General features: G+C 43.1%; 1 protein-coding gene across 2 annotated transcripts in view; it reads left to right on the forward strand.

Moving 5' to 3' along the window:
* The first annotated feature begins 737 nt into the window (after positions 1-737).
* Positions 738-13,312, forward strand: part of LOC117221593 (temperature-induced paralytic E) — a 65,213-nt gene continuing 52,638 nt past the window's right edge. Inside the window, exons 1-2 of one of the 2 annotated variants that reach the window (XM_033472671.2) lie at positions 738-1,329; positions 10,641-11,000. In XM_033472671.2, coding sequence (XP_033328562.1) covers positions 10,796-11,000 — 205 coding nt within the window. In that variant the 5' untranslated portion in view covers positions 738-1,329; positions 10,641-10,795. Of the gene's footprint in view, positions 1,330-10,640; positions 11,001-13,312 lie in introns of those variants that run through there. The other variant, XM_033472672.2, reaches the window with a different exon arrangement.

Consider the following 13,312-nt stretch of genomic DNA (forward strand, 5'->3'; position numbering starts at 1 on the left):
AGCAACATAAAATGAATAAAATCAAACGCTTTCACAAGGACCTGTAATCTTTTCCGCTCTTTTCCGCTTTGCTCCAAAAATGTGCCGGAGTTGCTGGTAGGTAGTACTCGAGAAACGCGCGGAGCGCTAAGGCCTGAACTTTGTTAATATAAAAATTATCTTAAAACGTGTTGTAACAAATTTTAGTGGTGTCTCAGAGTCACCACTCGAGTGCAAAGGGTTAAAGCTCAACTCTGGTAATCGATTCACGCTGAAAATCATGAGCACGCAACAAGATACGCGTCGTCGACGACGACGACGACGACGACGACGACGACGGCGAGGACGGCCGCGTGGTGGTTCGTTCGATTAGTCGAGGTTGTCGGATCGATGATCGGGTCAGTAGGCAGAGGGTTGAACCTCCGGGTAAGTGTATAAGGAACCTGTCCCGTGGCAGAGCGGAAACAAGAAATCGGAAGAGAATGGGCGAGCAGCGAGGAGGGAGAGAAGGGCGACAACGAGCAAGGAAAGCGCGAGATCGGAAGGTAGCGAAACGAAACGACACGAAACGAAACGAAGCGAACGGATGGGGGTGAAACGGATGAAGGTGGGCCACGACAGGGGACGCCCTGAACGTGGCGTCGGCGGCGTCGGTGGTGTCGGTGGTGTCGAGGATGTCGGCGTGAGCGTCGTTCACGGCGGTCGATGCCACCAGATGCCACTGTGGCGCTGTGGTCGCTCGAAAATAAGCTCGCCCAAGGGTTCCACCGACTGCAGTAGCCCGGCATCCGTCGGCGCCGCGGCCAGGACGAACATTTGACCCGGGGTTGCGTGATCCGCCGTGCGTAGCTCGCCGATGGAGGCTTGAATGGAAGCTGACCGATAGTAGGGCGGACGGGCTCCCGATAGCCTTGACAGCCGACACCGGGCCACCTGTAACGAATCCGCGAGCAAAAAAAAGTACACCCCGACCTGGGGGAGGAAGAGAGCGGAGGCAGTAGCAGAACCAAGAAGACCAGGAGGGACCGAGGATGAGCTGGCTACCACGGTCGGACTGACTGAGAGAAAAATCGCGGCTACGGCGCTGACACGACCGCCTCCGCTGCTCCGCCAGAACGGCGGTGTTTCGATCGAGGAGGCGCGGTGGTTTTACGAGATCGTGAGACAAATGTGTACGGTGGACAGTGTGGCATAGTGCGGCGAAGTAGGAGACCAAGAGAGATCCGGAGAGGGAGGAGGAAAGGAGCAGCCGACGAGGAACGCGGGAAGAGACGGAGGTGGGAAGACAGGATGCGGGGGCACAGGAAGAGGGCGCAGAGCCCCGACGATTTCTCTTCTTCTTCGTAGGGGGTACCTACCGTTCGTTTAGCGCGGAAGTAATCGAGCTTTCCCACGGTCGACCGAGTCCCACCGAATCCGAATCCGAACACGAATCCACCGAATCCGATGCTTCTTCGTTGACAGGATATCCTCCGAGACGGAACTCTGTCTCTCTCTTTCTCTCTCTCTCTATCTATCTCTCTCTCTCTCTCTCTCTCTCCCGTCTAGGAGGGAATCGACTAGTTTTCTTCACATTATTTTTCTTTCTTTTTCCTGCGATGCTATTTCGCGGCACGTTTGCTCCTTCGAGGAAACGATTATCGCGCGAACGGTGCGAAAGCCGCAGACGCGGTTCTCCTTCGGTATCTACTTTTCTTGATCGACTAGGAACACCTAACTGTTTCTCGGGGAACGTTTGGCCCACTTTCGGATGGGAGCATCCACCCCGCCGATATTGCTTAAATTTCGAAGAAACGCGTCTGCTAAATGAAAGTTCGACTAGCAGCCAGCCAGGCTTCTCGGGGAAACCTTTGGCCCACTTTCAGATGGCAGCATCCACCCCGCCGATATCGATGAGATTTCGAAGAAAAGAGTGCGAATCGGTTATACTCGCATGTCGAATAAATAGGAAGCAGTGATCGTTCCTTTGCCAGAAATTCGTCCGACCTTTTACTGCGCGCAAACGGGCTTTCTAAACGCGTTTCGTTATTGTATAGTCGATGGAAATGTTCGGAGTTGCTCGAGGAAGCGAGCTTCTGGCTTCATATTTCTATGATAATTTTCAAGCATCGACGAAGCGTTACTTTGCAGTTGGTCGTTTTATTTTGTGCTTTGCACGCTATATCACTTTTAAATAGTACAACAAAAATACACAATTTCATTCTTAGGTTCGCGTTTGGTATTTTTATCGAGGAAACGAGGTACTTCGATTACAGTGATCCGCTTCACGCAGATTTATGGGATTTCTAGCCAGATTTCTAGACAGATATAGACGGTAATATTGATGGAACAAGTGGGATCAGTTATCGTTTGCCAGAAATTTGTCCGAAGGAATTTTTGATGGTCGCGAACAGGATTAATAAGCGCGTCCCGAATAGTCGATGGAAATGTTCGAAGTTGCTCGAGGAAGGGAGCTTCTGGCTTCATATTTTTATGACAATTTTGAAGCATCGACGAAGCGTTACTTTGCAGTTGGTCGTTTTATTTTGTGCTCTGCACGCTATATCGCTTTTAAATAGTACAACAAAAATATACAATTTCATTCTTAGGTTCGCGTTTGGTATTTTTATCGAGGAAACGAGGTACTTCGATTACAGTGATCCGCTTCACGCAGATTTATGGGATTTCTAGCCAGATTTCTAGACAGATATAGACGGTAATATTGATGGAACAAGCGGGATCAGTTATCGTTTGCCAGAAATTTGTCCGAAGGAATTTTTGATGGTCGCGAACAGGATTAATAAGCGCGTCCCGAATAGTCGATGGAAATGTTCGGAGTTGCTCGAGGAAGCGAGCTTCTGGGGTTCGTAGAAACGGAGGTTGCCCTGCGCCGGAAATTCCAGTTTTTAAATGAGGCGATTGAGTCGTGGCCCGAGGGCTGGTGCCTCGTCGCGCCGCGGTTTCGGGTCGCGTTTCGTCGGTCGGTGTCTTTTCAAAGGATCCACCAGTCCGTAGCGATGGGCTCTGGCGGGCATCGAGGGCAAATTGAAAAGTACCAGCGTGTACACCCTATAGACTAATTGCTGATTAACGAGACTCGGCGGATGGCATTCGTGATCTCCGACGCAGCGGTCCTTCATACTCCATGTAGATTGGATAGCTCCTTTCGCGGGGGACGTGGCCGCGCAATCAACGCGGACACTTAGCTCGACCCGTGTTGATTTACGTCGAGTGCCTTTGCGAACGCAAAGCGGGCCTACTTTGTCGTAAAGGGTTACACGCGAGACAATTCCATCGTTCGGGCCGGCACGAGCTCCGACGCGTCGAGTTTCTTCGAATACGTCGGAATCTTCGATCTCGATTGACGATTTTTAACGACTGCCTTCGCAGAAATCATTTGTACCGAACAATTTACAAAAATTCGATTTAAAAGATCAGTCCCGGTTGTTGCAATGAATAGGCGAAAACTGATTTGCTTGGACGAGTTTCGAAAATTCAAAAACGATTTTTTTAAGTTCGGAAAACTGATTTCGAAAGCTAAAATAAATATACAGAAATGAATTAATCAGTTCGTTCGGAAGGTTGACGTTTTAACTTGAAATAACATCGGACACAAGCACATTACAGTAATGTTGTCCACATAATCATTAATCATTTTGACCACCATATTGTAAGAAAACTTTTCATTTTATTTATCATTACATTCAACTTTCGGTCGTCATCGATTCGTGAATCTTTAATGTCTATCAGTCAGATTATACGATTTGATTGGTTAGGATGTCTGACCAGTGACGGTTATATCTACTCGTAAACGAACAATTATTTACTTGACTAGTTCAGCTATAGAAATTCGGTAAAATCATGTTCGCGAAAAGACTATCAGTCGAATCGCTTTTTCCCACGTTCCCAAAGATTTTTTCCCCATTTCGTTCCCCGACGCGTGAAAGAGAACCGAAATTCTTTGAATTCTGCTCGCGTCCGCGGCGCGGGGAAAATATTAAATTCGGGAGTAATCAGCTTCAGATTCAAGAGGAGACGAATACGGGTGTCTTTGTTCGGGGGGGAAATGTTGAGCGTGTAAAGCGGAGTAAAACTGCGAAATGACAAAGAGGATGATTCCGCAGAAAACGCTCCTTTGAGCACGGCTGTGCAGCATCGGTTTGTTCGGAGATAACTCGCCGCGTCGCGCCTCGCCTCGCCTCGCCGGCATGAAACCATGCCGAGTCAATAAAGGAGAATGCCACTCTGTGGTCATGAAATCTAGCTTCTTTGTATTAAAGCGGCGTAGCCGGCCCAAGCAGAACAAAACGCAAGTTTCTGAAATCGTGGCTCGCATTTCGATCCCTTCCGCCATCCGACACGATCTCTCGCTTTCCGTTTCGAGATCTCCAACCGAGAAGAATCCCGTTCGGTTTGTATGCCTAGAAGAGAGCCGCCGAAAGAGTCGCGGGAGTCAAGTGTTCAAGTATATCGCGCAACAAATTAGTTCGTGCAAGTTTCCGAGCTTATGGAAACTTCGCCTTTCGCCTCCCTTAATTAATTGAACCTTACTCGGAACGGGCGAGATTACGCAATTTTACGAGCTAAAATCTGCGAGATTGCGGCGGTTTTCTTTAAGCATCTTTTCTAGCGGGCATCTCCGGCTGGTTTTCATAAGAACACGGCTAGTTTAAAGAGCGCCTAAAAATAAACCGGCCCTTCAATTTTTCCTGAAGAAAATAATTTAAGGTGCCGAAGAGCGTGACAACGAGCTTTAATCGGGTGGTCAATTTACACACGTTGAAAAAAAAACAATTTCGTTTATTTGAGAATAATAATTATTTCACAGAAACGATGCCATGAGAGAGTTTTAGTACTTTAGGGTCGAGGATAGAGATAATCTTTCTGCGGATTTCGTGCTGGAGTTTATTAATCGTGTCTTTGTGAGTTAACAATTCAGAAGCAGGAGAAAGAGCAGCATTTTTTATTCCGGTTCATCTCTTACAGAGAAAATTAAGCTTCCGCTTTGAAATTTTTGCCCAAAGTGAAAGCTTACGAGGATGTACTCGAAAATGAAATTGCTGTTTCATATAAAAGGTTAGCAAAACACTGCGTTGAGGGACTGTACCGTTTAAAAATGTCCTTTCTAGTTTTAATAGTACCGGCTCCACGGTCATTTCGGGCTTGCATTACCTCGCGAGACAGAGAAGGGTAGAAAGAAGACTCGTCGTGGACGGTGCTCGAATATGAAAAACTCGGGGGTAACAAGATGCTATGCCGAAGTAACAATCGCCGATTTCATTGAACATTCCCATAGGCGTAGAACGGCGAAAACTAATAGCATGTCGATAGGCCGCATTGCAGGGGCGAGAAAAATGACCATAGCAGTTAAAGCGGATAAATTATCCGAATAATTGAATATTTTTCCATTTTAAATTGCATTTCACAAATGGGTTTATTATATTATACCTTATGATATTTGTTAATTAATTTTTCGGTTTAATATCGTTCTGTGACAATCGTTTCTCATAATCTCGTTTTGTTACACAATTTCTTGATAATAATTTATTCTTGGTAGATGCAATAATCGATTAAAAATCTATGACCAATTTGAAAATTTATAGGACATGCTTCTACTTATTTTTTATATTTTTAATAGAATAATACAGACATTACAGAAACTCGCCATTTTCCTTTTACCATAAATGGCAAACTATTTTTATCTATAGAAAAAATAAGTGGAACTTTTCCATAAGAAGTATGACTGTTTCTTGAATATTGCAGTTTTTCATAAAATTTTTCCATAAAATTGCATTTCACAAATGGGTTTATTATATTATACCTTACGATATTTATTAATTAATTTTTCGGTTTAATATCGTTCTGTGACAATCGTTTCTCATAATCTCGTTTTGTTACACAATTTCTTGATAATAATTTATTCTTGGTAGATGCAATAATCGATTAAAAATCTATGACCAATTTGAAAATTTATAGGACATGCTTCTACTTATTTTTTATATTTTTAACAGAATAATACAGGCATTACAGAAACTCGCTATTTTCCTTTTACCATAAATAGCAAACTATTTTTATCCATAGAGAAAATAAGTGGAACTCTTCCTTAAGAGCTATAACTGTTTTTTGAATATTGCAGTTTTGAATTTTTCAATCTCTTCAAAAGAAAGCTAAGAAACAACAGCAGATTTCAAGCGGAGCTCGTCTCCATTACAAACATTTTTGTAACTTTTCAGAAGAAAGACCCGTTTCAGTTTACATTTCTCGCGCGAGCACCGATGCTATTGCGTTACTGCAGTAAGAAAGATGAAAAAGTTCGAGAACTGTAAAAAAGTTCGGTTTATGGACTCGTTCTCCGAGAGTTCAAACGGTTATGCCCCTTTAATGCGTCGGATGCATCTCGAAAGTGTGACTTTTCGTTCAGCGATGTTCAGCTATCTAGCTGCGTACACACGCAATATATCACAGCTTGTTGAGTATCATACTAATTGCCAGACACAAAAATGTCTCTAACGCGTTTATTTATCGCAACCGGCAACGCTGTTATCTTTTCCAACTGTTCGTCACAATGAATAGGAAACTTCTTAGATTTTGCTAAACGCGAGAAAATTAAACTGCTGATGTTTCTACATAAACAAATATTCTCCGCGTTAATTGAGCCGTTTATTTTGAAAGTGGCATAAGAGAGTCACTTTGTTTTTAAGTCGATATATTTAAGGGTTTGCGTTTTAACACGTTTCAAAATATGGATGATAACTTTCTATTTGTTACCTCAGGATACTGATATTTTTCTCGGTATAAATAATTTCGTACAAACATTATAAAATCACCACGTTTCATTACGGTAAAGTGACTTAACACTTTATCGTCCGGTCGTGGTTGAGGCTGCCACTCAGTAAGGACTGGCTTAGTCGCGCGCGCATTTGCTCCCAGTACCGGCTAAATTTTCGCTATTCATTGTGTTGTGCTTATTCCTTTAAAAATAATAATAAATAATAATAATTATTATAATTATAATTCATAAGGATATGGGGAGGTCAGCATACAGGAGGTCAGCTACTAACAAAACAGTAAAGAAGCGAAAACCGTCGATAGCTAAAAGTCGATTAATAGGCTATCGGTCGATAAGCATTGGCAATCGAAAAGCCGATTAATAGGCTAGCGATCGATAAGCATTGGCAATCGAAAAGCCGATAAATAGGCTAGCGGTCGATAAAGTGTTAAGCCGCTTACAAAATAAACGGCTCGTTTACAAGACACAAAAGTTACACGGACACGTAGTCTTTTTATAATAATTTCCATCGGACGAACCGGATACAAAAGTACTGCGTGAAAAATCTTCGAATCAGAATTTCGAAGCACTTCCAAATATATAATACAACGAATACTTGAAATTTCATTGTCACGTACACATTCGGCTTTCTTTTCATCGAGAGGTGTTCCGCTTCGCGCGGATTTATAGTTACGATAAAATCGCGAGACGGCTGTTGATTTCAGCAACGCCGACGTCTCACCGTTTACTGCTTTCCGACCAAGATGAGCCTATTTAAGCTCTGGATTACGATTCAGGGAGCTGTCCCTCCATTCATTCGACCGGCACGTGCCAATCTCGTAGTATTTAGGCGTATGAAATTATCATGACAATGAACGAACCGCGCGATACGCGAGCCACTCCTCATTCGAGTCTTCCTGTAATATCGCCGCGCCGGCAAATCATTCTATTTCGATGCCACCGCGGTCGGAACTTTTACGATTCTCCAACCGCGAGGCGTAGCTTTTGTCTCTCCCCTTCTCTCTCTCTCTCTCTCTCTCTCTCTCTCTCTCTGCTGGCAAAGTTTGATTCACACCGAGAGAGTTTTACAGAGATCGAGAGTTTTTCTTTTATCCGCTAACGTATTCGGTTCAACTTTTTGTCCTCGGGAACAATTTTGCTCGAAGTGCAAATGCATACTGACGCTTCACCGTCGATGCTGCGACGCTGATTACGTCATACATTTAATAAAAGTTGTACTTCTATTAACACTTAGCCGACCGCACGCGTCACGGAGACCTGTACAGTTTCCACCGCGCTAGGGAAAGCCAAACTGCGCTGTCCACCGCGCATTTTTCTGAGGTAGCGCGGACTGAAATTCGCTATTTGAAATCAAAAACGTCCGAAAATTATTTATGCGATCAATTATATCTTACGGTAACAATTTCGTTCAACGATTTCACATATTGCTTATACAAAATTCGAATTTAAAAGTTTATAATAATTATTTTTTAATAGTTATTCAAAAAGTATAGGTAATAGAGTCAGAAAATTAAGGACAGTAAAGATGACGGATGAATAACGTAACTCAAATATGAAACAAAGAAGCAGTAATATATCGTGATGTTCAGGCATTGTGTTGATGTATGCAGTTCGACCATATGCTTCGGTTCAACTCTAATATCATCTTCTGTCCAATCATCGACGCCATTGACAATAACATTTGATTCCGAGTCATCGGCGGAATCATCTTCCGATTCACTCGAAAGGATTCGTCGATTAGTCTGATATATGGGAACGATGGTGCTATTATTGTCGTCAACTTCGCAATCACTTATCAGTAGATCAATGTCTTCAGAACAGTCTGATAGTGTGTCCATAAACAACTTATCACTTGAATTGTCACTCATGTTCCTGGACATTTTTAGGGATATTTTTTCTATACTTCGTTTCACACCACTTGTTGAGAGTCACAGCAAAGAGCTTGGCTTCTACACTAATATTTGCAAGTTGAGAGGAGTCTTATATATTCGAAAAAGTTGTGAGAGTCGTGAGAGGTAGCATTTCGATTTCTAATGGGTGTGGTGTTGGTGTGCTGGTGTGCATTTTATTATATGTTGTACTCTAGAGAAATAAGAAGCTCTATAGAGAAAGAACCGTTCCTCAGGTCAAAATGGTAGATCTACCCGATCGGTCGGCTAAGTGTTAAAAAACGTGCCTTAAGGGTCGATTCACATCCACGTGCCAGCCTCGACTTATGTCAGGATTGCGACAAAGTTATGCCAAAGTTTTGTCAGAGTCTTGTCGGGGTTATGCCAAAGTTATGTCAGGGATATGTCAGGGTTATGCCAAAGTTATGCCAGTGTTATGTCAGAGTTATGTCAGACTTATGTCAGGGTGATGCCAAAGTTATAACAAGGTTATGCCAAAGTTATGCCAAAGTTATGTTAGGGTTAAATTATCAAGATTAAAACCCTGACATAACTTTGGCATAACCCTGACATAACTTTGGCATAACATTGGCATAAGCTTGGTATAACTTTGGGTGTTTAAACTACAAAAATAAAGATTTTGTGTAGGATGACGTTTTATTGGCTTCCTATTTTCTATTTTTAAGTTAATATTAATATGAAAAGTGTATCTATATTTTTCATAAAAATCATTATAATCTTACAAAAATTATATCGCGTTCGGTCTTATTTTAATCGAGAAAGGCTCACAGTTGCATTGGAAAATCCGAAAAAGATCAAGTTGAACACCGAATCTCGGTTCTGCCTGCGCCATGCTCGCACATCTAATGCGAACACTGTCAATCGAGCACGCTGCTATCACGGCCCGAGTCTAGCACGTAGATGTGTATCGACCCTTAATAGGAATTATACTTTTATTCAAGCAATACTTTATTTATTCCCCTCGTTAGACCGCGGACTATAAACATTTATTGCAAGCTTGAGTATAGCTGAAATTGAGAGTGCTAGGAAGATTCGAAAATTTTATAAATATTAATAGAACATTTTCATATATGCAGAGCATTTTTATTTTGCACGAAAATCTGCCGCCTTCTAGTCAGTATTATCAACCTCTATACGAACGAATTGGTCAGGAATGGATAATAACCGGCTTATATTAATACCTTGTGCAATTTACTAAACAGAAAATAATTAGCATCTCGCGAAACTGAATTTCAATGTACACGTATGTTCCAGTATTTTTGTAGGGGTTGTTAATATCACTGTGTTCGTATCGCGAGAAGTATCTGATGATGTGAAAACAGAAGCTCACTTCCGTAATTGAATTGCGAGATCAAAGGCAGATCCACACGCCTCTTCAACGCGACATTCCTTCCGCGCATCTTTGCGTCGTTAGCGACAAAACACAATATTCGGCGAGGTATCCAAAACGTGTTTAACCATCGAGGTATAATTTTTCTTTTGCTTCGCGCAGTGTTACAGATAACTTCTCTAATCGATCTTATCAATTAGCCATTATTCCTGCATCGAATTAATACTCGACCAGTATGACAACCAAGTCGCTTCATAAAGCGAAACAGTAAATAAACGACAACAATTTTACTCGTAAACTAATAAATCGGCTCGTGCTTCAACGTGAAAATTGTTTTGCCGTGATTTCGCGTCACATAAATTGTTTCGCTCACGTGCATGTATCGCTTACATTAAAATCGTTTCGCGGACATACCAACGTTCCACGTGCAGGAATCTTGGCGATGTTGGCGGAACGATGTCAAAGAAACAATAGTCGTATCGCGTAGAAGAAACGTGGAACGGTGGAAACGCACGGTATAAGTCTAGCCCCGGGTTCGTCGCGAGTCGACCGCAGAAAGCTCGATACTCTGAAACGCGACGATAAGCGAAATTGCACGACGAAGAGAGAGATAAAAGAAAAAAGCAAAACCTCGAAACGGGCACGTCCGCAGATCGTTTCGTCTCATCGACGTCCGACGCGACGACGTCCAGGGAGCGCACCGAGGACGCCGACGACGCCGACGACGCCGACCACGTCGACGACGACGACGGCCACGTCGTGAAACAGGTGCACCACTGAAACGAGCACTGCCGTTTGTTCTCCGAGATGGCGGACGAAAAGGAGAAGCAGACGTTCCTGCAGAAGCTGCTGTTCTACACGACCGCGTTCTTCATCCTCCTCAGCACCTTCAGCCTCTTTGCCTTCCTCTTCTTGGTCCCCTTCGTCATCGACCCCGCCTTCACCACCATCTTCATGCAGTTCGACACTCGGCCAGCCGAGTGTGTCACCATCGACGTTGAGTCCAGGAGAGGTGAACAATCGGTCCCTTCTTCCTCAACCGTGTTTTATCGTCTCTGTTATCGGTGTGTCGCTTTCGTTGTGTCGTTGCATGCGACCCCTACGGATCCCCATTCGGGAGGTCACCACTTTTCTCTCCGTCTCTTCCGGCCGATCAGCCGGCTCCGATCGACCGGACGACGATCTGTATAATTGTGATAGGCCGTTGCACACGCAGGAATCAATCCCCCCCGTTGCCGTGACACGCGGCGACGTCGCGTCGTGACGCACGCCGTCGATCGACGTTCCGTTCCTTCTGTTCCGCGGTTTTTTAATTCGGTCTAGTTCCATCCCTCCCGGTCAACTCTCCGCGATTTCCCTGTAAAACTTGGCGCGTCACGCGCTGCCCGATAGTTTAATCGCTGGATAACGGAATGCCTGACAGAGAAACGACGGAACTGGGTCATTTCCGGTGCATGTTACAGTTAATTACACTGTCAAACTTTCTTTCCCGGGCACCGATAAACGGCTGCCGATTCTCGTAGACTTGATACGCCGGGCGCGAGTCTCGCAGACATTTTTCGTGGGGAAACTTTCGACTTTGTCGGATATCTTTCTTTGAACTGCTAGAAGCCGTGCGCATCGATTTTATAGACCGTGCACGCTTTTCCGAATACAGTAATGTCTCTCTAATTGACGCTCAGATTGTCCAGAAAAATGGACAATTTTGGAAGAGGAAATACGATTGTTCGAGCCTTGCGGCTCGTTTTTTTGTGCTTGCCGATTTTCAACAACTATAAGAACGAGCAGCAAGACTCGAATAATCGTAATTGGACAATTTGGGAAGAGGAGATACGATTATTCCAGCCTTGCGGTTTATTTTTACAGTTATAAATTATCCACAATTATAAAAACGAGCCGCGAGGCTCGAATAATCGTATCTCCTCTTCCCAAATTATCCAATTTAGTGGACAATTTTGGGAGAGGAAATACGATTGTTCGAGCCTTGTGACTCGCTTTTTTGTGGTTGCCGATTTTCAACAACTATAAAAACGAGCAGCAAGACTCGAATAATCGTAATTGGACAATTTGGGAAGAGGAGATACGATTATTCGAGCCTCGCGGTTTATTTTTACAGTTATAAATTGTCCACAATTATAAAAACGAGCCGCGAGGCTCGAATAATCGTATCTCCTCTTCCCAAATTATCCAATTTAGTGGACAATTTTGGAAGAGGAAATACGATTGTTCGAGCCTTGTGACTCGTTTTTTATGGTTGCCGATTTTCAACAACTATAAAAACGAGCAGCAAGATTTGAATAATCGTAATTGGACAATTTGGGAAGAGGAGATACGATTATTCCAGCCTTGCGGTTTATTTTTACAGTTATAAATTGTCCACAATTATAAAAACGAGCCGCGAGGCTCGAATAATCGTATCTCCTCTTCCCAAATTATCCAATTTAGTGGACAATTTTGGGAGAGGAAATACGAATGTTCGAGCCTTGTGACTCGTTTTTTATGGTTGCCGATTTTCAACAACTATAAAAACGAGCAGCAAGACTCGAATAATCGTAATTGGACAATTTGGGAAGAGCAGATACGATTATTCGAGCCTCGCGGTTTATTTTTACAGTTTTAAATTGTCCACAATTATAAAAACGAGCCGCGAGGCTCGAATAATCGTATCTCCTCTTCCCAAATTATCCAATTTAGTGGACAATTTTGGGAGAGGAAATACGAATGTTCGAGCCTTGTGACTCGTTTTTTATGGTTGCCGATTTTCAACAACTATAAGAACGAGCAGCAAGACTCGAATAATCGTAATTGGACAATTTGGGAAGAGGAGATACGATTATTCGAGCCTCGCGGTTTATTTTTACATTTATAAATTGTCCACAATTATAAAAACGAGCCGCGAGGCTCGAATAATCGTATCTCCTCTTCCCAAATTATCCAATTTAGGCCAATCTGAGCGTCACTAAGGGAGACATTACTGTACAGCAATGTCTCTCTAATTGACGCTTAGATTGTCCACAAAAATGAACAATTTTGGAAGAGGAAATACGATTGTTCGAGCCTTGTGGCTCGTTTTTTTATTGTTATCGATTGTCAACAACTATAAAAACGAGCTGCAAGGCTCGAATAAAAATTGTCCTCTTTCCAGATTGTCCATTTTTGTGCACAATCTGAGCGTCAATTAGGGAGACATTACTGTACAATGGTACTGTTTTTGTTGACGTTGTAAATATTGAAACGCGTTTGAACGCGTTTATATCGCAAATAAGCGACACTAATGTTTGACTAGCTTCCTAGACTCATTTCTGTTCTAATACAGTAATTTCT

This window comes from Megalopta genalis, chromosome 7, assembly GCF_051020955.1.
Source record: "Megalopta genalis isolate 19385.01 chromosome 7, iyMegGena1_principal, whole genome shotgun sequence".
NCBI classification, from domain to species: domain Eukaryota; kingdom Metazoa; phylum Arthropoda; class Insecta; order Hymenoptera; family Halictidae; genus Megalopta; species Megalopta genalis.